At 47.6% G+C, this 27,410-nt stretch overlaps 10 protein-coding genes across 10 annotated transcripts; 8 read left to right on the forward strand and 2 right to left on the reverse strand.

Annotated features, from left to right (window-relative positions):
- Positions 1–98: 98 nt before the first annotated feature.
- On the forward strand, positions 99–482 carry N7478_003461 (uncharacterized protein; the record flags this gene model as incomplete). The annotated part of the gene is made up of 2 exons (XM_056919675.1): positions 99–244; positions 350–482. The coding sequence occupies 2 exons, from the start codon at positions 99–101 to the stop codon at positions 480–482; spliced, it is 279 nt and encodes a 92-aa protein (XP_056782833.1).
- Positions 483–947: 465 nt separating this feature from the next.
- N7478_003462 (putative GPI anchored cell wall protein) lies at positions 948–2,696 on the forward strand (the record flags this gene model as incomplete). The annotated part of the gene is made up of 3 exons (XM_056919676.1): positions 948–1,179; positions 1,233–2,610; positions 2,669–2,696. The coding sequence occupies 3 exons, from the start codon at positions 948–950 to the stop codon at positions 2,694–2,696; spliced, it is 1,638 nt and encodes a 545-aa protein (XP_056782834.1).
- Positions 2,697–5,188: 2,492 nt separating this feature from the next.
- On the forward strand, positions 5,189–6,699 carry N7478_003463 (phosphatase PAP2 family protein; the record flags this gene model as incomplete). Its single annotated transcript, XM_056919677.1, has 4 exons — positions 5,189–5,250; positions 5,317–5,343; positions 5,422–5,927; positions 5,993–6,699. The coding sequence occupies 4 exons, from the start codon at positions 5,189–5,191 to the stop codon at positions 6,697–6,699; spliced, it is 1,302 nt and encodes a 433-aa protein (XP_056782835.1).
- An 888-nt stretch (positions 6,700–7,587) lies between these two features.
- On the forward strand, positions 7,588–8,347 carry N7478_003464 (uncharacterized protein; the record flags this gene model as incomplete). Its single annotated transcript, XM_056919678.1, has 2 exons — positions 7,588–7,662; positions 7,796–8,347. The coding sequence occupies 2 exons, from the start codon at positions 7,588–7,590 to the stop codon at positions 8,345–8,347; spliced, it is 627 nt and encodes a 208-aa protein (XP_056782836.1).
- A 402-nt stretch (positions 8,348–8,749) lies between these two features.
- Positions 8,750–9,768, reverse strand: N7478_003465 (uncharacterized protein; the record flags this gene model as incomplete). The annotated part of the gene is made up of 2 exons (XM_056919679.1): positions 8,750–9,239; positions 9,299–9,768. 2 exons carry the CDS (start codon positions 9,766–9,768, stop codon positions 8,750–8,752), a joined length of 960 nt encoding a protein of 319 aa, XP_056782837.1.
- A 2,959-nt stretch (positions 9,769–12,727) lies between these two features.
- Positions 12,728–15,253, reverse strand: N7478_003466 (uncharacterized protein; the record flags this gene model as incomplete). The annotated part of the gene is made up of 4 exons (XM_056919680.1): positions 12,728–14,791; positions 14,854–14,964; positions 15,040–15,056; positions 15,139–15,253. The coding sequence occupies 4 exons, from the start codon at positions 15,251–15,253 to the stop codon at positions 12,728–12,730; spliced, it is 2,307 nt and encodes a 768-aa protein (XP_056782838.1).
- A 1,372-nt stretch (positions 15,254–16,625) lies between these two features.
- Positions 16,626–17,204, forward strand: N7478_003467 (diphthamide biosynthesis protein 4; the record flags this gene model as incomplete). Its single annotated transcript, XM_056919681.1, has 1 exon — positions 16,626–17,204. One exon carries the CDS (start codon positions 16,626–16,628, stop codon positions 17,202–17,204), a length of 579 nt encoding a protein of 192 aa, XP_056782839.1.
- A 42-nt stretch (positions 17,205–17,246) lies between these two features.
- Positions 17,247–17,875, forward strand: N7478_003468 (uncharacterized protein; the record flags this gene model as incomplete). The annotated part of the gene is made up of 4 exons (XM_056919682.1): positions 17,247–17,250; positions 17,318–17,489; positions 17,600–17,663; positions 17,720–17,875. 4 exons carry the CDS (start codon positions 17,247–17,249, stop codon positions 17,873–17,875), a joined length of 396 nt encoding a protein of 131 aa, XP_056782840.1.
- Positions 17,876–17,920: 45 nt separating this feature from the next.
- Positions 17,921–18,216, forward strand: N7478_003469 (uncharacterized protein; the record flags this gene model as incomplete). Its single annotated transcript, XM_056919683.1, has 2 exons — positions 17,921–18,056; positions 18,110–18,216. The coding sequence occupies 2 exons, from the start codon at positions 17,921–17,923 to the stop codon at positions 18,214–18,216; spliced, it is 243 nt and encodes an 80-aa protein (XP_056782841.1).
- A 776-nt stretch (positions 18,217–18,992) lies between these two features.
- N7478_003470 (thioredoxin-like protein 1) lies at positions 18,993–20,219 on the forward strand (the record flags this gene model as incomplete). The annotated part of the gene is made up of 3 exons (XM_056919684.1): positions 18,993–19,068; positions 19,184–19,331; positions 19,439–20,219. 3 exons carry the CDS (start codon positions 18,993–18,995, stop codon positions 20,217–20,219), a joined length of 1,005 nt encoding a protein of 334 aa, XP_056782842.1.
- Positions 20,220–27,410: the final 7,191 nt, after the last annotated feature.

Genomic DNA, 27,410 nt, shown 5'->3' on the forward strand with positions numbered 1-27,410 from the left:
TTTCTGGGGAAGAAATCATTCTGTTTACATAAAGCTCTTTAGATCAATACGTGCATTCGGAATATTCTGCTAGTACCTTTTCTTGCTCAACATTAACCATGAAAGTAGAAAATGCGGGATTCAATGAGAGCCCAAGATTATTACCAGCAAACCATGGAAGTCTGCCTGTCCTGCTCCGCCTGACCCGAGATTTCATCAGTTGCAAATTTCTTACGGAGTACCAGAGGCGTATCTGCTGGGCTATGTAAGTGGTAAGCAAGGTGTATTTGCCACTCAAAATTCACGCTGCCTGCAGTTTTCTTGGTAGGTCGAACTGCTTAGAAAATCCAGGCCACCTAAATTTCCATAGCGCACACAGTATTAGCGTCTGGGATTTTATGATAGGCTCTGGAAGGTCCACTATGCGATTCATGGCGTCCAACGATGATTATCGCGTTACCCACTCTAGTGGAGCATCAGGCATGGCTCTTTTCTCCACATAAAGAATTGGACCTCAGTTCAGAATGACGTCTGTACTAGATACAAACTGACGCGGATGCTCTTTCCGGCTGGCTCGGACTTTTCTTTACTTGCTGTCGGAGAGACCAGGCACCGGTCCACAGTACCCTTCCATGGTCAATGGCTATGCATCATGAGAGGCTGACAACAGTCTGTTTCTATTTTTTGTTTCCTGGTTCTTGCCCAGTTGTGATTTCGGGGGATTACGCCGGATCTTCGCTCACTGCCATGCTCTGTTCGATTATGCGTTAATCCACAACATGACCTCCACTGCCCGTTATAAGTATGCGTCAGATCCCCCGGCATACTGGTTCTTCTTGCGTTTCTTTGTTTCTTAATCCCCACAAACAGCAAGTTCCATCTAAATTCAAGACCTATCGGTCTTTTCCTAAAAGAGTGCTTCGTTCATTCGTTCAACAAGTTTCTCTACATTGCCTTCGCTTGCTATAATGAAGAGCTTCATTGCCATTGCAGCTTTCGCTGCCGGTACTAATGCGCTAGTTAGTCGCGGCGATAGCTGCTGCTTTCACTTGAGCTCATCCGGCGGTGCTTCCGGTTCCGTTGGCGAGCTTGGTGATGGCCAGGTCCGTGTTGGTGACAAAAAATTGTCTACTTCACAGTTCTGTATCAGCTCTACCGGTGCTATCACTGATGGTGATGGCCGTGGCTGTGTCATCACTAGTAAGTACCCATTGAATAACGTATGTGCCATCCTGTTCTAACATATCCTTCAGCCCCGGAAACACAATTTCAATGTGATCTTGGTGCCAATGCTACCACTGGCTTCTCTATTAGCTCTTCCGGTCAGCTGGAGTATGATGGCAGTGCCGATTTCATTGCCTGCGAGACGGGTGATAATGGTGGACTCAATTTCTACACCACCAACAGCAGCGCCGTTACTGGGTGCAAGAAGGTCAACTTGAAGGCTGACTCTTGCTCCGGCTCCGGCTCCGGCTCTGGCGCCGGTGCTTCATCATCGCCTAAGTCTTCTGGCGTCCCTCACTCTAGCGCCCCTGCTGGGCCCAGCAGTTCACCTGGGTCGCCTAGTTCCCCTGGATCCTCTGGTTCCCCAGGCTCTCCCAGCTCGCCTGGTGGCCCTGCTCCTTCCGGTGCAGCCTCTTCCGCCTCTGTACCTAACTGTGCTCCGCTCTCAGGTTCCCCTATCACAGTGACTAGCACGGTCACTGTCACTGACTGTAACTGCCCTGCTGGCTCTCCGGCCCCTACTGCCGGTCAGCCAGGCGGCGGTGGTGGTGGAGCGCCTGCTTCTCATACCTCTGGTGGTGCTCCTGTTCCCAGTGCTCCTGCTACTCACAGTTCCGGTGCCCCAGGTGGTGAATCGCCCGCTCCTAGCGGCTCGCCTGCTCCTCACACCTCCGGTGCCCCAGGTGGTGGATCAGCTGCTCCTAGCGGCTCACCCACTCCTCACAGCGCTCCTGCATCAAGCGGTACTCCTGCCCCTAGTGGCTCTCCCCAGCCATCTGGTCCTCAGCCCTCTGGACCTGCCGGTGGCTCATCTTCCACCCCTGCCGTTTCTCTGAGCACCAGCACATTCGTTGCTACTAGCACCGTTGCTGCCTCCACCCCCGGTAGCTCCGCTGCTCCATCCTCTACCAGTGCTAGCGGGACCTCTTCCGCCAGTGGCAGCTGTGCAACCACCTTGATTACCCAGAATGAGCAGTACCAATACCCTCACCTGATTGTTCCGGTTAACTCTTCTTCTCCCGATACTGCAGTCGGCAACGGCTACTTCGGTACTGTCAGCTCTACCGTCTCGACCATCTTCAACTTCGATATCCCCTCTTCCTTCGAGGGTTCGACCTGTAACCTGCTCTTCATGTTCCCCAAGAAGGCCGACCTCGAGACAACCGACTACACCTTCAGTGGTGACGGCAAGCTTGACTTCACTCAGCTGTCCGAGGTCGCTACCAGCGACACAACCTGGAACACTGTCCCCTCTACTTCGCAGAACCTTGGAGATATCACCATCTCCCCAGGCAACACCTACGTTGTCTCCAGCTTCTCTTGCCCCGCTGGTCAGGCCGTCGCCTACGAGATCTCTGAGGCTGGGACCACTTCCCTGCACTGGTTCAATGACTGGAACCCCTCTCCGTAAGTTTTCCTCCGCTCTATATGCTCATTGAACAACTTCTAACATGCTTTCTTTTAGTCTTGGTGTCTTCATTACCAAGTGCTAAATCATTTAGCAACTTCCGGTAGTCTGTCTCATTTATTTGACGTTTTCTCGGGCTTTTTAATACCTCATGTTGATATGTCTTCATGGATTTATGGCTTTTTAACTTTTCGTGCGTTGGTGTCGCCAAGTAGTAAAATTTCTTGGTAAACACGCCTTGTCTATACTGGTGCAGATTCTTAAAATTCCAGTGCAGTCAGACACGCCATTCATTTTTTTGTATTACTATATTTCAACCCAATACATTCCTTTCTGTTCATCAAATTCATGATTCAATTATACCTGCGCCTTCAATAGAACATGAGATAATTTTCAACAAGTGACGGTACTCTCCAAAAGATAACTAGCTCCAAGACAAAAAGCACACTTCCCTCCCCAAATTCTCAACCTGATCCAGCACTGGATCCGATCGCTGCAGCCACTCTTTCAGGAAATCAGTGCAATGATTCACATGCTCCATATCAGCAAGCATGTCGTCAAGACGATCACCACGTCGATGTACATCATGCCCACGTCTTATTCTTATAAGAAAAAGGCAGTGCATCAGATGTTCTCGGAGACTCGAATAAAACACACCCTCTGCATTATCCCCCACTTCTTCATAGCTCTACATCCTGTGCTATAATGCCTCGTCATAGAAATATGTGAGAGGCTTGCCGTTATTTGCATACGCGAAGTCTTCGACGTGATCATGTGGACAGCTCTGGTGCAGCCAACATGCATTGTCGTTAGCTTTGTAGTGTTTTACTGTGTATGGAGGCATTGGTTGAGTTGAGGACCATAATTCCTGTGAAGAGTGCGATGGAGAGCAGTATCGTAATCAGGAGGAAACTGATGATTATCATGATTTGAAGGTTCGTGTTGTGTTTGATGGGCTTTAAGGCGGATGTATGTCGATTATTGAAGACGAATGCATCAGTAGCTTCGGCTTCGGCTTCTGTCTCTGTTCCACCTTCATGTTCTGCTTTTGAGATGGAATCATATGCAGGTACAAACACTGGCATTGTCGCCGATTGCCAAGATGTTAATAGAGAATAAAGATTCAAGGATATAGATGGGAACAAGAAGACAGAAATACCACCAAGGCGATACGCCCGGATTATACGATCTACATTTCGATATATAGCGAGACAAAGAAATCCAACATGACTATGTAAAGACGAATATGGGGTCTAAATTTTAGATATACTAATTGTGGGGTTGATGGTGACGGAACATGGGATGAAAATACATTGGGTGATGCTTGTTGAAGCTTAACAGTGAGTTCAAATCGGTATGTCAGAAAGGGCCTAAGTCTCAAGGGACGGGATCATGAAAGAAACGAGGCCTGATTCTTCTTTTTATGGCTTGAAAATAGAGTTCATAAGTCCATGTACACTGAGAGTGCCAAGGTTAGTGCTGTCGATCAATTTCTTTGAGCATAAAGGTTATTTTGTTAATGGCGCGGCATAACCTTGGGAATGATATCTGTAGAAGTTCATTGGTCTTGTTAGGAGACTATGTCCGCAGAAAGCAATGTCTATCTAAAGCTTGGACTTGATCATAACCATGGGTAATGGTAGGGTGGCTTGGCGGGAACCGCGGATGTTTCATACAATGTGTGCTGTACATGTCGCCCACCTGTACAGCATTGAGCTAGTTCCAAGTGACCACGCTGGCTTGAGGTAGTTGCTAACTGAACCATGGTGAATGATGAAGTGAGCATGACCCTCCACACCAGGCTGCAGTAATCAAGTTCTCCACTCCTGTTGCCCTGGGGGTTATGCATATCCGGCTTACCACCCATATATAGCAACCTTAGGTAGAATAGAAGAATTGAAGATCAGAGTCTGCAAGTGGCGCAGCCTACGGCCAATGGGTCAAGAACGCCTCATGGCGTTGAAGGCTTCAAATATCCGTCTTGGCTTCAGATACAGTACATATGATGGTGGAAGGTGGAGAAGCCCACGGACCCTGGCTATCCATAAAACATGCTGCCTAGAGGTGGATCAGCCCAAAAGTTGCCAGGGCCAGGGCCAGGCTGTGTTGAACGCAGATCGAGACTTGACAAAATGCGCAAATAGAAACATACGGAGCTCAGTTCCACCCCGCGAAGTGACATTGCTCTTTTACCCCGTTGAGGAAATATGTGTAGCTGCGCCGTAGTTGCGTGGTAGAGTGTAGACAGAGTCAAGATGAGGATCTGCATGCCCAGACACTCGGCATTGGGATTAGGAACGCTCCAATCGCAAGGGCGCTGCATTTAAGGAAATACATAGGATGTCCACTCAAGAAAAGTAAAAAGCACAATACGGCAAGTCCCAAGTCAGTTCCAATGTGAGCGGTTCATAATACTCGCCAAGATGGAGCTTTGCCGTCGGCGGATTTCCAGAGGCCACACGCGAGCATCTTAAAAGTCCCTTATCCCTTTATTCTTGGAATCCTTTGTTTCGGATTTTTCGGATTGATTCCTTTGTCTGCTTGCTGTGATCTGGGTTTCTCTACATCTACATGAAGATGGAGATTCCGGCCAAATTGCCGTTCTCTAAGCGGCGGCTCCGACCGCGCGTAGTAATCTCGTGTGTTCATTTCCCCCCGCAGATTGTGCCTGGATGAAAGCAACTAACCACTTTGCCATCTCCCAGCTACATATTTGACTATGTGATCTTAATGTGAGTATGACTATCAGCACTTCTTAGTTTACTCTGCTGTTTCCTCTCTAAAGATACTCGACTAATCAATGCCTATAGCATTTGTGTGATTGGATTCTGGATCCTCGACTCCCTCGAACCATACCATCAACACTTCTCTCTCACCAATATATCCCTCCAATATCCTTATGCTGTCCACGAGCGTATTCCGATCGCATACGCCCTTTGTATCTCCGGTGCCTTCCCGCTCGTTCTCATTATCGTCTATACTCTCTTCATCGATGGCTTGTTCTCTCACCACAAGACACAAGATCCGGTGTCTGGGAAGCGGAAACTGCGAGGACCGTGGCGTTGGAAGGATCGCCTGTGGGAGATGAACTGTGGAATACTGGGTCTTCTGCTGTCACAGGCATTGGCATTTCTCATCACACAGGTGCTGAAGAATGCGTGTGGGAAACCTCGCCCTGACTTGATCGATCGGTGCCAGCCACTCGGCGGAAGCGTGGACGCGAAAATATACGGTCTGTCTAATTCGTCAATTTGCACCGGGGAAGCATCTCTCATCAAGGATGGGTTTCGATCATGGCCTTCCGGTCATAGCAGCTGTGAGTTCCATCATTATGGTCTTCAATACCAGCAGCTTGATCAACGTACTGACCGTCATCGATAGCCTCTTTCGCAGGCTTGTTCTACACGTCATTGTGGTTGGGAGGTAAGTTGCATATAATGGACAACCGCGGTGAAGCTTGGAAATCCCTCCTTGTCACGATTCCGATCCTTGCAGCAACCCTTGTCGCAGTGTCTCGCATCATGGATGCGCGCCATCACCCATTCGACGTGATCACCGGCTCGCTACTTGGTGTCGCCTGCGCCACGCTTTCATACCGCCAGTATTTCCCTCCAATCACCGAAGCTTGGCGCAAGGGCCGGGCATACCCCATTCGCACCTGGGGAACCGAGCCAACAGCCCCGATCGATGCGAAGTTCAGCGCACTGGACGACAGTACAACCGCTTTACGGAACCCAGAAATGGAGCGATTAAACGTGCCCGGTCCTCGCAAACGCTCTACATCTCCACTTCAGCCTGCCGACTCGACAGGATATGCGATTCCTGGCAATCCTTACGCCTCCTCGCAGGTATATCCTCGTCGGGCGCATGATCATGACCCGGATGGAAACTGGTCTTCTAGCGAAGATGATGTCGGTGATGGCTATGAGATGCAACCCGGATATGCGACAGCACAGAACGCTGGTGTCAATCCTAGTTCAGTTTCTTTTGACACTCATACCGCGTATGAACCTCCAGCGCACGCGGCGCCTACTGGCCATACAGGCCAACAAGAGTTATTCAACGATGCCGCGGGTCGGCAAGTGTAATAAATGTGCTGCGGGTATTCTTTCATTTATTTACTGTCTGATTTTGAGGCTGGTATACCGAGTACAGTCTATCCTTTGGTTTTTTTGGGTTCTTATGACGTCCTCATGGCATGCATTAAAAACAGTATGGGCGGTATGGGGAAGACGATTGGCGTTTTAGAAACTGCATTAGCGTCCATGTATCTATGAACTCTGCATAATGCCATTGCATGAATATACCACAATTTGACATTGACTATTCTTTATGCATCTCGACCATGATCTCATACAGCCGACGGTATCAATGATTTAATTGGGTTTGGGGTCTATGTCTCCACTATTATCGTGATCCACTCGGGTTGCCGCTCCAACATATCCGGACTTTTGCATGATCAACAAGTCAATCAGATGCAAGACATTAATTAAAAAGACGGGAAATTACAAACTCAGTGGTTGAAAAAGCACACTAGCCCCCGAAGTAATACGGACTGAGTAGAAAAAGTCCATTTACTAGTAGAATCAAACAATTAAATTAAAAGACTTGGCGTGGGTTGCCCCAGCCACCCACATTGTTAGATGAACTGTGACTCGCCCAGCCTCTTCTCTCTCCGCCGAGTCAGCAAAGCCTGAGATGCTCTTATTGTTCCGTTCTACCCCTCTTCCTTCTTTTCCTTCTGTGAATTTTCTTTTGCATCTGTGCTGTGATCTTAGCTTTCTCCGCTTCTAAAGCTGCATGTAAGGTGTATGCTTGAGCTGTGAGATCCACCATACTTCATTTCTACATCTATATCTGCCTCATACATACTTGCGCAACCCGACAGCGGTCCATTTGACAATCTTCCCTTGTCGCATTCCTGAGATCAGATCACTCCCCTCGTCCACGAGGCATCCGTTATCATGATTGGCAACATGTTTGGCAGCGTGTTCTTCATCTTCAATCGGTTGGTGGAAATCACCTTCTTGATTCCCATTATCGGCATTATGGTATGTGAATCCTAAACACTCGATCAGGGCTGTCGCAAAGACAATGCACTCTTCTCAGAGACACCTCGCCTCGCTTCACCCCTAAACCAATATACCAAGTATAACTGAGCTTTCAACTAACGTTATGAAATAGTCATATTTTGTCCACGGCTACCTCAAAGCAAACATGCTTACCCCGGCCTACATCCTCGTTCTCTTCATCGTCAGCGTGATCGCAGCCTTCTGGTGTCTCGATACGCTCATCCGATTCTCAAACACCAAACGCTCCGCCATATTCGTCGCATTCGTGGATCTTCTATTCTTCGGCGCATTCATCGCCGGTGTTTATCAGTTGCGCTTCATCGCCACCCAGGACTGTTCACACTGGGATGGTAGCTCAAGCTCAGTCTGGGTATCTCTAGGACCCTTCGGAGAGTACGGCGAGAGCATCCACAATGACTACCACTTACATGTGAATAAGACCTGCGCTATGCTGAAGACAACTTTTGCTATGGGTATTATGGAGGTTATCTTCTTTTCCTGGACAGCTTTCTGGGCACTTTGGCTGCATAGTCGAGATCGTGAGGTGATTGTTCGTGAGAAGACTGTTCGTCGCAGAAGCCACAGTTCTCGACGGGGTCACTCATCGTCTGGACAGCACCGGCATCGCAGCTCGAGCCGTAGTCGGCGGTCTGGGTATGTTTGAGGGATTCCTAAGGATTGGTGTTAGCAGGTTTTTTTTGAGCTTTTGATTTCCTTGTTTATTTATTTTCTTCTCTTATGAACTTACGATGACGTGACTGGTTAATTATGAAGATATGGGATGGATGATATTAAATCTTGAACGGTGGATGAATGAAAAGAACGTTGGTTTATCAAGCCAGAAAAGCCATTATAAGGTGGAGAGATGGATACGTTGAATTCAGCTTCTTCTACTCGAAGAAATGAGAAACACTTTGATAGTCTAGATAATAGTTGCGACAGCTTGGACTTCGTCCACAATAACAATTCCATAACACATGCATTAAACTCCCAGACTATCTGTGAATATGAATATACCCCGTATAAAAACCATATGAAAAATTAATATGTACTCGCCACTATCAAATCAAGAGAAAATGATAGCAGCCCCAAGAACAATCCCCCCAACAGTTATCCCCAATACATCAGAAAGCCCATTCCAAACACGGCGCGAGCCTAACATCCTCACAGCAGCATTAGAAGTAGCCACAGTCCCATTTGAACCCGCAGTTGAAGTCGCAGTCGCGCCCACAGTCCCATGGAGTATGGTATCTTTCCCAGTGCCTGCAATATCCGACATCTTATGCACAAGCGTAACCATCGGAACAACATTCATAGCATCCAGTCCAATCTTCGAAACATCGGTAGATGCAAATGTCTCCACCAGTGATTGACTCATCGGAGTCGTAGCTGTAAGGCTCCATACATCATCCCAAACCGCCGTCTTTCCATCAACCCATACTGTCTCAGTCACAGTAGCGAAGTCATCGCTGTCAAGTTTCCAGCCACAGCCCGTAGAAATCGGATAATCAGGTATTGTAGACCAGCAGCCTAAATTCGTATTACCAGTCATAGATCTAAAGAATGATAATTAGTCAAATTGATCATCACTTCTTCAGGAAGAGGCTATACATACTCAGGACAACAAAGCATAGCCGTTTCGCTCGGATCAAGAATTTGCATTAACACATTTGCAGGGTTGTTGATTTTCTCTCCACGGGTTACATGGGTCGGAATAGGTGTAGAGGGACTGAAGACTCCTCCTGAAGTTACCGAGGCGTTTCCGTCTCGAGATGCAATGCCGACTGTGTTCCATCCTGAAGGACAGTATATGCCTGGTGAGAAATATCCGGCTTGATACAATGAGCGCGGATCTAGGTATCCTGATGCTTGCGATTTGGATGACTTGGATGATCCGGTCGGTACGCATTCCCCATAATCTGGGCTATCGCAGCTAACGCCCATGTATTCAACGCCTGGGTAGGAGGTCACGCCAAGGACCACATTGTTTGTTGCTGTTGTGCAGCTAGCGGGAGGCGTGTAGGTCGTGGTGAGGGGGCCCCAGTTGGAAAAGGTGAATTGGGATAAAGTTGAGACAGAAGGCATGGTGGATATTTGTTTTCCACCTCTTCCTTTTTGCTTTTTGCTTTTTCTGTTGTTATATTTGTATCCTGTCTTTGGGAATGCGGCTCGAATGGTCGGGCAAGGCTCGCTGCCACTGGGTTCGTAGTTGGTTGATAGGCTGTTCAGGGAATCGCCAAGTAGTATATAGTATCAATCAGTTCACTTTGGTGCTCGTTCGAGAGTTATACTAGTGATACGATGCGAAACTTGAATTGGAAGAATGGATTTTGAAGTGCGAGGACCTTCGGCTAATGTACTATTTAATGTTTTGTTGCCTCTGGCATAAAGCCATGGAATAACTTGAAAATTTGATCACTAGCTGCATACCGAGTTTTAGAGCAGGCTTCTGGGTTACATTAATGGCTCGGTTAGGACCCTGAATCGAACTAATTTTTTAGTTTCTTTAGCTAGCCCGGCAAGACTCGAAATTGTTGTAGCCAGCCCCACATGGACTGGGGGAGAGCATCGGCAGGTGGCTCCTAGAGCGAATTTGGGAGGCAAAAATTGACTGGTCTAGGATAGCGTTTGAAAAATGTTTTACTTGGGAGGCAAAATGTGTTGAAATAGTCTTTTTTGGTTGCCTTTCTCTTTAGTGGACGGAGATGACTTCTGGATTAGGACTTTAAGCCTCTTTTATGGTTTTATGCCGAGCCTCGCACAACTTACTCCGCACGCGAACTTGAGCCATGGATGCGATGAGGCTCCACTTGTCACAAGACATGGAAAGTGCCGGCCGGCTGTTCTTTCCACAACAAATAAACAGAACAAAATTTTTATCAACGAACAACTGATGTATCTAGATCAAAAGATGAATACTAGGCAGAATCAAATGTTAAGCAAAGAGACATCGGAGATGCTGGTATCCTAGTTTCGTTAACCACGGTCAATGTGCTTTTCTTCTTAATGTCTTGACATAACTTGCAATAATACTACTAATAGTAGGACATAAGCATTTGAAGACGTAGACTAGCCAACTAGACCCCATGCGACCACCTATTAGATTGATCAGATTGAAACCCCTTAAGGGAGTTTAAGGGAGTGGACCCAAGCCATTCCGTCATGAACCTTACAGAAATAAGCTGGAACCCTATGCATGTGGCATATTGCGTTTTTATCTGTTATGCTAACCGAATAATCTCCATGGAGTACTTCGGAGTAATCCACTATCTGTTTTTTTGCAGCTTCAATGCGGCGCTAACATTGGGAGGGTAGAGTATTGGAGATCTAACAACTGCGTTTAACTCAAGTCTTTCTAGACCGTGACGAGGGCGTCGTGGAGAACGCCAGCCAATACCAGGCATCAGACTAAGTATGTATAATTTGGTGTTTGATTAGTCGAAATAATAAAAACATGCAGGCAGGGTACAGCAAGTTCAAGTTGGCTAACGCAAAAAGTAGTCGAAGAAGATAATCAGCTTCTTGCGGACCTCCACTGGCAAAAGGACTCCCCAACAACCGCAGACGGGAATGGCCATCCAATTGGTAAGCGACCTTCTACTCAGTATGAACCACTTCACTTAGCACTGCCAAAAAATTTATGTAGTATTAATTCTTCACAGAGGAGGCCTCGTCGTCGGCTCAAAAGATACTATACCTAAACCACAAATCAGCTATCTTACCAGAGCCAGCTTCCTGGAGGTAGTACCCAACTACCGTCTTTGTCCACAGGTATCGGCTTTCGAGGGCCCGATCACTGATTCAAAAGACCGTCTTATTTGGGCAATTAGCAATGCAAGTTCACTGCTCAGTCAAGAAGCTGCTGCAGATGGCTACCAAGTGGCCACGGAGAAGGTAGTTGTCATGGGACCTTCGGGAGGCGGTGGTCTTGCTTTGAACATGGCATGTTTATTCCCTTCTATTATCAGGTCAATATTAACATTATGATACTCTACTGCAGCCAAATCAGCCCGATGTTCCAGTTCAGATCTCCGCTGTATTGGACTTTTACGGAGCAAAGTACCTTGACGATCCGAGTTATTCGGAGCCTCATCCGTGGTTCACGAGTAGAGAGGAGAACTGGGATGAGAAATACCTCAATCGTATTTTTGATAAGCCTCAGGTTTCAGCTGTGGAATTATATCTGGGGACAGATCTGCCTCCACCTAGGGAAGCGTGGCTTACAAGTCAATTTAAATGGGGAAAGCGGTTAAGCGAGGTGGTTCGAGATGGGAATGTCGGGCGAGTCGATGGTGCGAAGGGTTTCTTAAAGACTTATCCACCGACTATGTTTATTCATGGGTTGTCTGATACTTTTGGTCCTTGTGCTGTTAGTGAAAGGGCACATGCTGAATTACAAGGATTGGGTGCTGTCACGAAATACCACTTGGTCCTGGCAAGGATCATATGTTTGACTTGATGATGCAAGAGGAAGACCAAGAGTTCTTAGATTTTGTGGTTCCTGGGTTGAATCTCTTGAGCGAAAAGGTTGGACTTCCTTGATAAACATGGTATCTATTGATTGTCGTGTGAAGATCAATCGTGTGTGTATCTACAGTCTAGTGGGAATGATAAAAGATAGAACTCAAACCAAACACCGATCGCAAAGAAATCAAACGCAGCCAAAGATGATAAACCCGAAACGAAGTGGGTTGAATGAACAATATTAAAGAGTGAATTTAATAGACAAGACAAATCTTCAGATGCATCCTAGCACCATGTACATGAAACCACATCTCATCGATCGATCTATATCCATATCATTAGTTCGGTATTTGCAAGCATTCCATACCCATATCAACTTAATCCCAATGAAAGCAAATAATAGTAACAAACGAAAACCAATCTATTTTGGTAAGGAAAGCAGAGATAGAAGGAGAGTCAAAGAGAGTAAACGCAAAAGATGGTATATGAATGCATCTCATCTCATCGGGAAAAAATCATGACGCGGCATTCCATTCAATCGGATCGGTCAGATAAAAGATCAACGCAGTGCAAGCTTAGATCAACCGTAGCGTGAGCTCAGACTGGCAAATGCATCCGGACTGTGGCGACCGTTTTGTAGGCCATTGATATCGACACTTGGCTGGCTCACATGGGTTCTGGGTAGAGCCGGATTCACTGATCTAAATGGGCTGGGCCCATTGGAGGCTGATAGGCCGATCCCTGCTCCCATGCCCACGGCAGGGGCAGGAGGAGCAGGAGCGGCAGAGCCGTTTGCACCCATTCCAATGCCCAATCCCGAAGAGGACGGGTAGGTAGTAACGCCCGCTTGGGCAGCTAAGCCTGAGCCGGCACCAGTAGCGGATGCAGATCCACCCCACGGGTTATTGGATGCAGGAAAGGGATTGTTGGAGACAGGAAAGGGATTGTTGGAGGCAGGAAAGGGAATGTTGGATGCAGGGAAGGGGTTGCCGGTGTTTTGTTGTGGCGTCTGAATGCTGGAGGGAGGTTGAGATTGTGGGGTGGAGTTGAAAGAGTTGGTAAGTTGTGGAACAGGGCTGATTCCCGCGCCTGGCTGGGACTGGTAATGTTCCGGGATGGGAGGAATTCCGTTTGTTGGAGAAGGAGCGAGGTTGTATAAAGAAAGTATACCTGATTTGTCCATTCGGCCGGTGGTTTGGGGTACTAATTGTTGTGGCTGCTGGGGCGCAAATTGATTCGAATATCCATTGAATTGACCACCTGCGCTCTGTGGAGTAGGCTGTCCCATGGATTGTTGGAATGGGTTATATGATACTTGACCAACTGGTTGTTGGTGTTGCTGCTGCTGTTGGGGCTGCTGCTGGGGCTGCTGGGGCTGCTGGGGCTGGAAGGCAGCCGCTTGCCCAAATGGTGACGTGCCAAAGGGTGAAGTGGACGAGAAAGCCGGCATGGTATTTGCATGCTGGGGAGGGTGAGGCACCCCAAGTGTTGATACAGATGGAACCGACTGCTGCGGTTGAGATTGGGTCTGCGCCGGGGTGCTAAAGAATGGATTGTTCTGCGTAGCGCCCGGGCTCAGGTGTGATTGACTTCCCATACCGCCCTGCGGCTGGGGTGCAGTCTGGAAGAAAGGATTGTAACTATTGTCCATTGGTTGAGGCGATGCTATATAACCACTCTGGTTTGAGAAAGTTGAAGTGACGGGAGGCGTATACGGCTGTTGGTATGTAGGCTGTGGCATAGAATTGGCACGATTCGGGTATCCTCCAGTAGAGTGAGGGAACAGGGGCTGGGAAACCTGGAGACCCTGGAAAGAAGCCTCTAATGGCTGAGCCGATTGCGGAGTTTGCGACATCTGATCGAATGGGTTGTATGGATTTGACTGTATAACATGCACTCCCTGGGTTTGCTGAGGAACTGGATTGGAAACAGCTCGGTCAAATGGATTGTTCGTCGTCTCCGGCTTAGAGACAGCAGCAGGCCCAGCGGAGGACACTGCTCTCGGAGGTGCTGACTTATTCGCATTGGATGCCTTCCTAGCTCGTATTAAGGCCTGGTTGCCTTCGCCCAGTCTCGCCAATGTGTCAATCGATCGATCCAGGTCTTCATTAAGGCCTTTGAGAACCATCTCGTTGCGTCGGTTGTTATTGAAACCTAGTTCCCGCAGCGCTGCCATCTTTGCTTCGAAAGAATCGGTCGTCACATCTGCAACCGGTGCTCCAAGTCCAGTAGTCTTATTTGAGGGTGGCGGGGACCAGGATCGCTGGTCAAAGGACGGCGATGGCGATGCCTTCTTGGTTCCGAAGCGACGGAGGTTGGACGTGGACGAAGAAGATCGAAGACCAAACCCGAAGAACTTGCCCGACTTCGGTGGCAAGGGAGGAGGTGAGCCTTCAGGCGAACTGGGGGATCTTTGAGGTGAAGAACCCCGTCGTCTTGGTTCCTCGCGTAGCCTAGTGTAGCTTGAGTCTTCGCGGCTCGGGGGCTTTGGCTTGCCATCTTCCAGCGAACGATACTGATATTTTTGTCGGATGAAGCGTTCCATGCACGAGTCGGCTTCATCAATATCTGTCGGGACTGGCGGCTTAATGTTCTTGGGGTTATAGATCTTGTTCATCAACAAATTGCCGTGAGATTTCATGCTCTAATAAACATTGCTGTGTCAGTCCCTCAGATGTTCGGCGGATATTCCACACGCCCACTCACATCAACCTGTTCTGAAGACCAAGTGTCCATCGATAACGACTTGACTTTGGATATATGTGTGCCCAATTTGCGGTGGATTGCGGCGCACCGCATACATAAGAAGAGACCCATCTATTGAGGGAAAATTATCAGCCATTGAGTTCAAAAGAGGAGGAATGGTTTCTATCGATCCAAAGGACATCATACATTCCAGCTTGCCCAACCTATAAAATGGAACGAAAAGGTTAGTTCAACCAAGGTTCTGGTTATAATTCTTTTTTTCCGGCGCGGGGAGAGGATACGAACCTGGGGTCAGGGCATCGCAATCGGCACATCGGTCATTGCCAGGGACGGTCCGAATCAACTCAGCCAAGGCTTTTTCATTGCGCTGCTGCTGGCGCTTGCTGATGGCGCTCGGCATGGTGAATTAAAGAAAAAGGAGTGGACAGCGTACATACAGTACGTGAAAGATGAATAGGGGAAAAGGAAAAAGTTCACAAGGCGGAGAGAGAGAGGAGAGAAGACCGGATGATCGAGGGGCATTGCAACCCCAGACAAGCTCCTTTCCTCACTACACGCGGCCCTTTTCAGGGATATTCTATTGATAGTTCCACTAGTTAATTTCGTCATAGAAACTTGCTTCTAGAACAGATCTAAAACGGAATAATTATCCCAGTGAAGCGGAAATCAAGTTCTTCAATTTGATCCCCATCGGATGTCTCTGCGGATTGTCCCAGTAGATCATCTAGATGATATTTACACTAGCAGGGATCCAGCTACGATAAAAGACGACAATTTAAGATTCCAAAATATTCAAGATTCAAATTATATTCCGAAATGGGGTATGTCCAAGCAGCAGGTGACTCGTTCGTCCATCGCACTTAGCCAGTCGAAACCAACCAGTACCGTCGAGGAGCCTTAAGATGCCCAGAATTTCTTCTAGTACGCCAATATGACCTACCATCCTATGGCCTAAAGCTAGGAGGAATTGGAGGTTGATTATGCGTTCGTGATTTTTAAAAAGTGTAAAGAAGAAAAGAAAGTGTCGCGCCGCAGAAAATTCCTCCTTGAAATATGTGAATATCATGTGACTTCGGGTGTTTAGCTTACAGTCACGTGGTCTCTGCTTCAAGTGAAACTTTTCTTCTTCTTTTCTTTCTCTTCTGTCAACATCTCTACATCTGTAGACACACACACAGCTTGTCTCCGAATTGTCCTTCGGTCCTGTAATGTGAGGACCGTTGTATTTTTCTACTGACTCTGTGTCCATCGTATCATTATTATAGCTTGCAAACCCCCACATAACCCGCGAGGTGCCCTCAATGGCATCGACGTCTCTTGGGTGATTTTTTAATCGTTCGTTCAGTGGCATATCAAAACCAAACGGCTTCTAGCAGGGCCGCGTCTACTCCACCCTGGTGCTCGCTATTATAGAGCAGCAGGACTTTTTTACGACGAACATCTCAGTCAAACTACAATAGAATTTATTTTTTTTCCTCTTCATTCTCAAGATTTTTGTATTTCCTACCCATTTTTCCGATATTCCTAAGACCCCCTCCTCTCCTCTTTAAAGTCTATAAACCCCGCTGTCACGAGCCTGTGTCCCTTTGTAGATATAAAACATTCTTTGATTCTCACCCTTCTCTTCCTTCGGATGAGAAGAAGTACACTGGCTCAATCTTTCGGGTCCTGTCTTGCTGACTACACCTACGGCGACCCGGATTTTTCTCCCAACTTCAACCAACATTCACATCGGATGAAGAGGTCCAGCCTCAATAGGGCCATAGCCCAAAATGACGAACCCATCCCATGCTGCTAGGGACTATTACCAGATCCTCAACATCCCCTTCACGAGCTCCTCCGCTACCCTTTCAAAGCAACAGATAAAACTCGCCTACCACAAAGCCCTCTTAAAGCACCACCCAGATAAAGCCGCAACTGTCACGCAAGACTCGGGAATACAAGGCTCTACATTCGCTTCCTCCAACGATTCCTCTTCGATGTCAAACAATGACGCTCGAACCTATACCATTGATGAGATCACGACAGCCTACAAGACATTATTAGATCCACAACAGCGCGCAGAATATGATCGCACACTCCGCCTAGATCGGCAAAGGTCCACCGAGAAGACAGGTGACGTCTTCCATACAGGGCTGGAGATTGTGGATTTGGAGGATCTGGCCTGTGACGAAGGAGATGCAACCAATGATCTTGCGGTCTGGTACCGTGGCTGTCGGTGCGGAGATGATAGAGGCTTCTTAGTCACAGAGGACGACCTGGAAAGAGAGGCAGAACATGGAGAGATCGTCATCGGCTGTCGGGGATGCAGTCTCTGGTTGAAAATTCTTTTTGCTGTCGAGGACGCCTGAGAGCCTGGTGCTTGCTGGTCTACCTGACAGTGTTTATGTGAAATGAGTCTCTTTCTATATATCCAATAGACCTAGATTGTTATATCGATTTCGGTGATACTATTCTTTTCCAGACCCCCTGAAGCTCTCGAAGCACACCGATTATTCAAACGGCTGGAGAGTAGATCGCGCCAAAAGCTGCCTCCGGCAATATGATAAAGCAGGCAATCAACAATCACACCCAGTCCTATTTGACTATATATCATCTTTACCTCCACAGCAGAAGCTGTCCGAGGCAATTGAGATGTTGGTCCCGAGGTCGCTGGAGCGGACACCCTTTCCACAACTTTGACGACTGGAATCCTCCACATACTTCACAACAAGGAAATTGAAAAAAAAGCTTGTTGACTCATTAGCCGGCATCCACGAAGACGAAGAGGGATATATTCGCCTTTTAAACCTGTAAAAATTGAATACTTGGTGCGTATGCCCTCTGACAAACAATGAGACATTAATTTGTTCTGACCGAGTTGCAGGCGGCCAGTGTGAAGGAATCAATCCGGGTTGGGATGGGAATACCAGGGCGTCTACCGCGAGTTGTCCCCGAGAACCTCAGCAGACCCATAATTGTGGACGGAAAGGTTGTGGCGCCAGGTGTATTTGCAGGTCCTAAACTTCGCCATGTTGCATAACTGACCACGATTTACAAGACGATTGTTTTCATGTTGGCCTACACGATGAACTTCAGGAAAGGGCTCTGGGGTCCTGATCCGAGGCAGTTCGACCCCTGTCGTTGGCTCCAAGGAACTGCGGAGAGCCTCAATGGAAGATGTGCTGGCTTTCCAAAGGAAAACGGATGTGTCCAGGACAGATGTGAGTTTTAAATTCGTTGTCCTTTCCGTTAAGTAGTCGATATGCCCAACCAGGTTCTAGCTTGACGTACGCTGAGATGACTATCTTAATGGCATACCTGTTTAAAACTTTCAAGCTTCGTCTTCCTCTTGGCTTCACATTCCCTGAAACCACAGATTAGTCTGCCCATAAATACCCAATTTCCGGTGTTCTCGTACGGACCCGATATAAAGCATTTCAAACCCCTTGGGGAAACGGGAGATGAGTGCTATCCCAGCCGCTCGCATGCATCGATTCCTGAACCAGAGACATTGTCAACTAGTGAGATTGTCAGATTCCAGGGCTAGTCAGACTAGAAATTATCAAAGTAAACATATAGGATTCATATGAAGAATATGAGGACTTGTGAAATCTTTCCAGCTGTATCGTGGGAGGGCGAGCAGACACCTCACCGCCCGCCCCAGTGGCACTATCAGCATAACAGACACCAATACAATCAGATATCTTTAGAAGCGTGTTATTTATAGTCATTTTTGTATAGTAGCCAATTTTCGTTTAGTCCTCTATGTCTACATATCTAGACAGGGTATCTTGAGAAGGATATAGCTCACTTTTCTTGCAATCTTGATACAGCTTGTATTCCAAGGTTCTCGTCAACACCAGTGCATACTAGTACTAGTATATATACTAGTGCTAGTGACTACAGGCGGAGTTGTTTCCAAGGTTGGAGTCAAAAACTAAATATTCTAAGATCAAAATCCCGCGAGAATACAATCTCAGCTATATAGAGGTATTAAAAATCCATACGAACCAACTGACGCCACGAGTGGTACCGCTTCTCAAGCTCTGTTGACGCGGAGAATTGATGACATATTCAAGTTGAAGGATCTCGGGCAAAACAACCTCAACTTCCCCCACCACCGACATCCCTTTAGACACCACCACCCTACCTCCACCATGTCGGTCATCAACATATCCTCAAACGAGCAATTTAACAACCTCCTCACCTCCTCCCGCTTTGTCGTCGCCGATTGTAAGTCCCAAGACCCTCCCCGCACGAGAATTCTTCCCAGCCCCGCCCACCTACCCATCACTCCGAACGAAATCCAAAAAGAGAACATGAAGTTAATCAGCTTTTTGAAAACTAGTCTACGCCGACTGGTGCGGACCATGCAAAGCCATCGCCCCGGTCTATGACTCCCTGGCCCGCCAGCTGACTCGTCCGAACCACATCACATTCACCAAGATCAACGGCGATGAACAGACTGAACTGGCGCAAGCATATAGCGTGCGAGCGTACGTATTCTCTCAAAACATGAACCAGGATTGGATGGAAAATATAACTGCGACCGTGGCAATGTGTTTACTCTACGGGCGATAAACTGACTGTTCTTTTTTATCAGGTACCCCACCTTCATCGTTTTCGAGAACGGCCGCAAGAAACAAACCGTCGCCGGCGCCGACCCCCGCCAACTGAACGAAGTTATCCAGAAACTTGCATCCGAAGCTACCAAGTCCGATGGCGCAGCTGGTGATGTTGATTCCGGTGCAGGCAGTAGCTGGCTCGGTGCCACTGTAGCAAAGAACTACAGTGATATTACGGATCAGGTTGATGCAAAGGGTCTGGAGCTTCTGAACCGAGACAACGAGCGAGGCGAACCACGAGTATTGTTCGATGGAGGCAAGCCATCGGGACTATCTGGGAAAGGAAAAGGGAAGGCAGAGGGAAAGAGTGATTGGGTCGAGAGCGATACGGATGAGCAGCTGATGCTGTACATTCCGTTCCAGTCGACGGTGAAGGTGCACTCTGTCCATATTACTTCATTCGCGGCCTCTGGCGAGGACAATGAAGATGAAGACGATGACGAAGTTCCCATGCGCCCGAAGACGGTCTCCCTCTACTCGAACCGCTCACATGTCCTTGGATTCGACGAGGCGGATGATATTCCGGCTGTGCAAACTGTGGAGATTAAGCCTGAGGATTGGGATGCGAAGACTGGAACCGCACGGGTTGATTTGCGATTTGTCAAGTTCCAGAACGTGACTTCCTTGGTTTTGTTCTTCGTGGATGGTGATGGGGATAGTGAGAAGCTACGTGTGGATCGCGTTCGTATCATTGGAGATGCAGGCGAGAAGCGCGCGATGGGCAAGTTGGAGAAGATTGGTGATGAGCCTGGAGAGTAAAGAATTTTCACAAGAATTTCATGATGGGATACGGAGTAGAAGCTGGGCTTTGGGACTAAAAGCATCAAATTAGTCCTCGTGGATGTTCATAGCCAAGCGCAAAGACATATGGTAACCATACTTCCAGAGGAAATGGCGGAGTTTTCACTCTTTTCTTTTTTCTTCCTTCTCAATCAAGAATTGCTATTAACCAAGACATCGGCTACAGCGCGCATTACAACGGGAAGATTAGAAATTTGAATGAAAATAAGGATTCAATTTTATCATAATACAATAAAAGCTATAGTTCTAAATAGGTATGTCCGATTCTCGAACTTAAAGTTCTCATCTTTGAGGAATAAGAGAGACCAATAAAGTAAGAACCGATGTGCAATTCCCTTCGTCTGTGGCACAACTGACACCTGGTGACATTTCACGGATAGTCTCCGAAGAGACTGGAAATCCAGGCAACACGGGTAATATTGATAGTTGCGCCGCCGCACGAAGAAGAAAAGAAAAAAGAGGAAAAGTCGAACCGCAAGATCGAAATTTATACACACGGTGAAGCGAGTTCCGGACTAACAGTTCCTCCAGCCCCGGGTCTAGTGTAGCCGACAAAGATTATATAATCACGCAAGGAACCGAAGTTTTCTTCTCTGATACAATTTGTGTTCCCTTTTCCTTTTTCTCATATATTTTGGCCGATGATGAGAACAATGGAATCATTATGATAGGAAGAGACTGACTCCCATTGGGAGCGTGATCTTAACTGAACCATCCCTGAGGCCTAAGAAATTAAGAAAGATCTTTATGTCCTGCTGTTGCAATCTGCCTAGTGGCTCGCGCAGATCAGGCAAGAGCTCAGAATGATAACTATAATTCATGAACCATATTAGCAAATGGATTAAGCGTGAATTAGTATCGGCGAAGGACCCGAGAAAGCGCGTAGCTTTAAGCATAAATTCTGACTTGCATGCTGAATGACCTGTCGTTCAAAGCCTAACTCCATCCATGTCAATCCCACATGTCCATGTGAACATTATTCGCCAAGCCACGTAAACGAGGGAACAAAAGCCTCCAATGGCTTCAAATCCAAATACAACGAGGACCCTGGACGGCTGACGAAGCCCACAGGATGAACCATACAGAGCTCGGCCGAAGCACAACATCTTCCAAATTGCAAATGGCATCATTCTTTCTGGAACCCATCTGTCCACTTTTCATGGGCGCTTTGCTTCTGTACTCCATACTCCGTATCCACGAGATCCACGGCTACGGCAAATGACGAAAAATAAACGAATTTCACGTTACAGTGAAATGAAATTAGTGCGCTGAAAAATTGGGTCAGATGGATCCAAGATCTCACTCGCGGGCCGGCAAACCCACACCAAAGCCGTCCCGACCAGACCAACCGGTGGCCGGATACACTCGGCGTGTTGTATGGAGAGTCGGCTGGTGCCGTATACAGCGACTCAGTAGGGCCCGCCGTGGGTTGTAGCTCGTCGTGAGCTTCACCGTATACAGTAGGAGCTAACTAGCAGGGTACTCGAGTTAGGTATGTTTTTGGTAACGAGGTGGCCCGGCTCCACCGTAGACTGGACGGCGTCTTTATCGGCAGCGGACACAGGGGAATATTCCGAGAGTGAGATTCTGAATTATTAGTGAATGAATGGCAAGATTTCCTGCTTGACTATCTCATGTATTGAACACCGAGAATAGCGGAATAAGTATGGCGTGTTTTCTGATTTGCATATTTTTGTGCTCATCATGCCACACTGTTCTCCCCGATTACGGAGAATATAGTTCAGCGGAGATCAATGATCCATGGCTCATTATGCACGGATGATGCTAAAATATAAGCCCCAAGGTCGTATCTGAGAGAACCTGTAAACCGCGCTGACCGCTCTATGCGTATCTCCGTTTCTTGCACACCGGGTGATACCAGACGATCTACTCCGTAGAATACACCGGAGTGGCTTGTTAGCTGATTTGCTAATTGTTTGTCAGTTCGTCATTAGCGAGCCCATTCGGCATGTAGTGCTTTGTGGCTGTTGAAAGCTTTGCGGAAAGCAGCGTCGACCCGCTTCCAAGGTTTCTGCGCGGCTCGACACGAGGATAGCCCACTGGGTTAGCCAGCCTTGGCGATTATGGCACACGCTGCTAGACATTGTACCCACTGCGTCTTGCACGTGTAGAACTGTTGACGTGGGCACAATATTCTTTCGAAGAATTGGAGCTTTGCTATGAAGAAAGGTGGAGAGAAAATTGTGCATCGTGATATACACACTAGTAGCGTAAGCAGGGTAGCCACAGTCACTAGCGTTTGGCGTTAAGGTGGACGGCGTACAGTAGGTTATCCTCTAGAAGAGCTAGAAGGATGGAATTTTTTTTCCTTCAGCGCTAGTGAATTGGTTCATAGATAGTTGACCCTCTTTGCGGATTTATGAAGCGTACCAACCAAGGTGAAGAGTGAGAGGAAGTATCAAGCGCTAGCCACCCGCGAAGGTTTATACAGCCAGGTTTCAGACGAAGTCAGTTTTTGGGTTTCACTTGTTTATTAGGTACCGCGTTCCAATCTAACCGCCACATTGAACTTTGAATGGTGTGGTGGATTCCTTCAATTATGCCAATTTGGGTGTTGGGGGTGTCTTGTCTCCAATTGAACAAAATCTCTTCCAAATTGTCCCTTATCATTACGTACACTCAAATATCCGCAGGATCGGCTGGTGCTCCCGCCAGGCCCAGAAGATGCAGCTTACGGGGAGCCACTTCCTTGTTTGTGCCGTGTGAAAAGGAATTATCTGATAAGGAATGGAGTCGACGATCTCGATCTTGCACGAGAAAGGGCAAAATCGGGGGAATATCAGGAACATCAATGGAGTCGCAGTGTGCGGAAACTTCATCAGCGGTCGGGTGGGTGCTATGATTCGTTGAGATGGTTAAGGCTGGTGTCTTGGCCTTTTCCACTGCAGCCGGGAGATTCGCAGAAATAAATGGGGACGGGGAAGAGATAACTATGTAGTAATGATCTGCTACAGAGATAATGGTTGAAGTGGGCGTTCAGCTTACTCGAGATTGACCAGTATCCGAAATCGGTTATGCTCCGGGCACACAATCCAAGGGTTAAGCTGGAGAAGAGATGGTGATGACTTCATGGGAACCACTGAGTGGCCTGGGTCCGATAGGGTTTCGGCTGGCAAGCGGGAATCGCACCATTTCAGCTGGGGTTTCATAATTTTGTGGGCTCCAGTAGTGAACCAGGACCAAAGATCGAGGCCTTGGATGCAGCGTGCGCGGACGGAAATACTACGGATTTCCGTGCTTTCAGTTTGGATTGGGTGGGGGCAAAAAACTGAGAATGGAGTCCCATCTTGCAACTAAAGCCTGTGAAAACACTCACATCCAAATGTACCTGAGTCAAACCAAACTCAGTGGCCAAACCCAAGGAATCGGTTCCCAGGTGTTCGTTTGGCTATGCGGGCTGGCCCCCAGGTACCATGTTTCGGATTGAGTGCACCAATTACGACAATGGAAGACGCGGAGACCTTCACCAGTTGGGACAAAAGAAAACAAATCCATCTGCAGGTTGCCCCATAGCAAGCGAATTTTGGGAACCGACCACGCCATCTTGTTGGCTCCGGCTTGCATGGGATCGGAAGCCCTAATGCACAATTTGAGAGCCAGGAACACCGCAAGTACGGAGTACATTAGCCCATGGGGGCTTGATACAGATGATAAAAAATGGAACTAGCGATCTACTTGTCTTTTTCTAATTCGCCACGGGCTGAAGTTGAGTTTCCGTCTCTCCGCATTTTTGAGCCCTTCTCTCCATCTCAATTGGATTGAGCTCCGATGGCTGGAAGATATTGTGTACCGATTCAGATAAGAAATTTTGATTCGTGACTTTGATTGCTCCCCGATCCATAGAAAGTGGAGTGAGTGGGGAGAGAAAACAAAGATAACGCAACCTGTTCCCGGACGGATCAACGAAGCTTTTCCCACTGCAAAGACTAGAGAAACGAAAAGAAACTCTGTTGCTAAGCCTGAAGATTGCGGTTATTGTTTGCGGAGATAGACTAAGTTAGCACGAATATGAACGGCAAAAGTACAGTCCAGAAACTTCCATTGGCCAATAGAGTTGATGCCGAGGGAAGCTAGGATTGCAATTCAATGGATTCCCCGAGCGGGTGGAAGGGAGTTTAGTTGCGATAGACAGCAGATCTTGCCAGAATAATCCCTGTTAAGACCACGTTCCTGGCCGCCACATTGAGACCGGGGAGGGGGTCCAAGTGTAGGTTTTATTGGCTTCCTGTCAAATTTGCGCACGCATCCAACACGGATTGTATGTTGGTTCGACTGCCGGGAAGAGCAAGTTAGTAGCGAAACGCAGGGTGATCGTAGCTTCTGAGCCAAATTATACATTATGTACTGCATCTGCCGTGATACCAGGGACTGAATACTGAACTGGGGATAGTGTCTGTTACAACAGCCAGTTACCAAGGGCCCCCGGTAGAGAGAGAGTTTGGGCGATCGACTTGTAAGGTGGTGTCCGCAAATCCTTCGTCGATACCGAGGGCCGGTTTGTCCACACGTGCTAAGGTGCGTTTATCGCCTCAAGCTTTTTGCTTTTGCTTTTTTGCTTTTTTCTCTCTTTTATTTTCAATTTAATCGTCGTTCGCAATTTGACTTTTTGACTTTGTGCCTCTTAGTTCTTATCGGAATGGGCCGTCAATTATTTGTTCCCCGGTATCAGTAGTGTCGATACCACAGCGCCCCAAAAAAAAGAGGACGAAAAGCCAAAAGAAGGGACCAATTAATGAGTTCTATGGAGACCCTAATGAAGATAGAAATCCCCGATTGGGCAATTGATGTTACTGTGTACACCGTATGGAGTAATCGGTACCCGCTAGAGATTGACCGGTGTGTACTTTGTCCCATGGTTTGCCATCGTCCGTGATCCTGGTTTTAGCCGAGAAACGAGAGAGAGCATCGTATGTCGTATCCCCGCATTTCTGCTTGGGTCGGCTGGGTCAACGCTTTAGCATGTTTAATTTTGGGACCCGGGGGATTTTGCGGATTTGCATAAAACCACATGCTTCGGGGGACCACGGTGGTGAAACTGATCCCGAGTTGCCACTGTTGTCGGTCCGGCTAACTGCTCTTGCGCTGGCGAGGCGAGCGCCCTGAGCGTAACGCCATGGTAACTAGGTTAGAAACCGTTGTAGTTAGTAGATTGAGCAAGAAATTGATTGCCCAGCCACAGTAAAGTAGACGACGGATATTTTTTGATGGACATTAATGTCGCCCATTAAGATATGGTAACATTGAAGTGGACATTTGGCGGAGAGCCCGGGCCTTCCGATGCAAGACATGATTTAGACATCGAAACTGTTGCCGTAAGCTGAGTGATTTCCAAGGTTGTGAGAAGTATGGATCAGTGATATTAGTATTGCCCATGTATATTCTAGGTCCAAGTTCTTATGTCTGACCTCAAGGCAGATAGATATATCAATTACTGTCCGGGGAAAAGATAGGTAGTGAATCATGACTTGTTTCCTAATCAGGACGCGCATGCATATGTCTTATATCAACACGTTTTGGTTTTTGGTTTCACCACAGGCCTGGGCCCCAAGTATTCCTTCGTGAGCCTTGACCCTGTTGAATCCTTCTGGCTTAGTAGGATCTGATCTGTGCTAGGTACGGAGGACTTTTGTCCGTGTTTCCACTTAGTCAAGGGTAACTAAGCCAGTGCATCGCGAGAGAGGAACAAAAATACTCGCCACACCGCTACAATCACTAAAAGGGACAGGGAAAAGCGTAAAGCATCAGAAATTCGAAATTATGCCATGGGGGGCTCGAATCTTTGACGGGGGGACACTTGTGTGGGGCGACCAGCCAAGACCTGGCGCACCACTAGCGCGATTCGCAGCCTCGAAAACGCGTGTTCCGCCGAAGCCAAGCGATGATACGGTGAACATGGAGCGTGTTTCAGATTTCAAGCTTGCATGGTTTTCTCCGTAGCTACCTTGCGGAAAGGTCCGACCGAATTCCAAAAAGAATAAAAGTAAAAACCCCACTACGACAAAAACTGCCATAGTTCGAAAATTAGAGCCTGACCTTGTTGTAAGTGGCTTAATTTGCTGGGTCGCGGCATCTTTCCATACTCCACACTCGTGGTATCGAAGGAATTCATCCAAGTTTTCCTTGCAAAAAATGAGCGTGCACGCGGGTCGGGTTTTATTGTGTAGAGATACTTTGGAGATAGGTGGACTGTCAAAAAGTCAATGGCTGTGCACTCCAACGCCATCTTGCCGAGACGAGAAGAGAATGAAGTGAACTTAGTCGGAACCAGTTTCTTCTCCGAGTTAGCCAGTGAGAAAGTTCAGTAAATCGGAAGTTTAGCCTCCATAGAATAACCTAATAAACAGATTGCTGAAGAACTTTAGTGAATAATTGTGATGGTAGAGCCGGTAGCCGTTCTGTTTCAGAGGCTGATGTATGCGAGTTTTGCGCTTGGGATGGCTGTATAGGGATGTCTTGGTTATCGGGCGATGGCATGAGTCGTCGCCTGTACTCCGCCAAACGAGTCTTTGGTACTCGGAGAAACGAGTGGATCTAGGATGATCATTTTCTATGGGTGATTGCATGATTCCTTCTACATGTTTCTCATGATTACTGTTGGATCACCATACTCTCCGTACTCCGTACAACTCCAAGACTCCACATGATTTGTACCTCACATTCTCCCCGGCGGCACCGCGAGATTAGTCGTCTAGCTCCATGTAATAAGCCTCGCCGCGAACTACGGCCGTTATTTCCCCTGCATTCGTACCAGGCCCGCGGCGGATTCGCCGGATGGCGTACGCACGAAAGTACACAACGGAGAACAGATGTATCGACTCGGTGGATTGATATGTAAGGATTTATCTCATTGGTGGGGATAATCACTCGAAGGCTTGATAATTCGTTATTACCAGCCACTCAGGGCTCCACTTGTCTCTTTTTTCGTTTGTCATTTTGGCAGTCTCAGACATTTCATATCGAAATAATGGAGACTTTTGATTCGAGCGTACGTAAAACAAAAATTTGCTGATAATGATTGGGGGCAATCATTTTCTCAACTCCGTCCAGTTCGACCAGTCGAGGCTATCAGTCCGGTGGCGTGCAATGCGCGCATAGGCAGACTCTAACGCTTCGATGTGCACCTCCCCG

This window comes from Penicillium angulare (genome assembly GCF_028827245.1).
Source record: "Penicillium angulare strain IBT 27051 chromosome Unknown utg000003l_segment0_segment0, whole genome shotgun sequence".
Taxonomy (NCBI): Eukaryota; Fungi; Ascomycota; class Eurotiomycetes; order Eurotiales; family Aspergillaceae; genus Penicillium; species Penicillium angulare.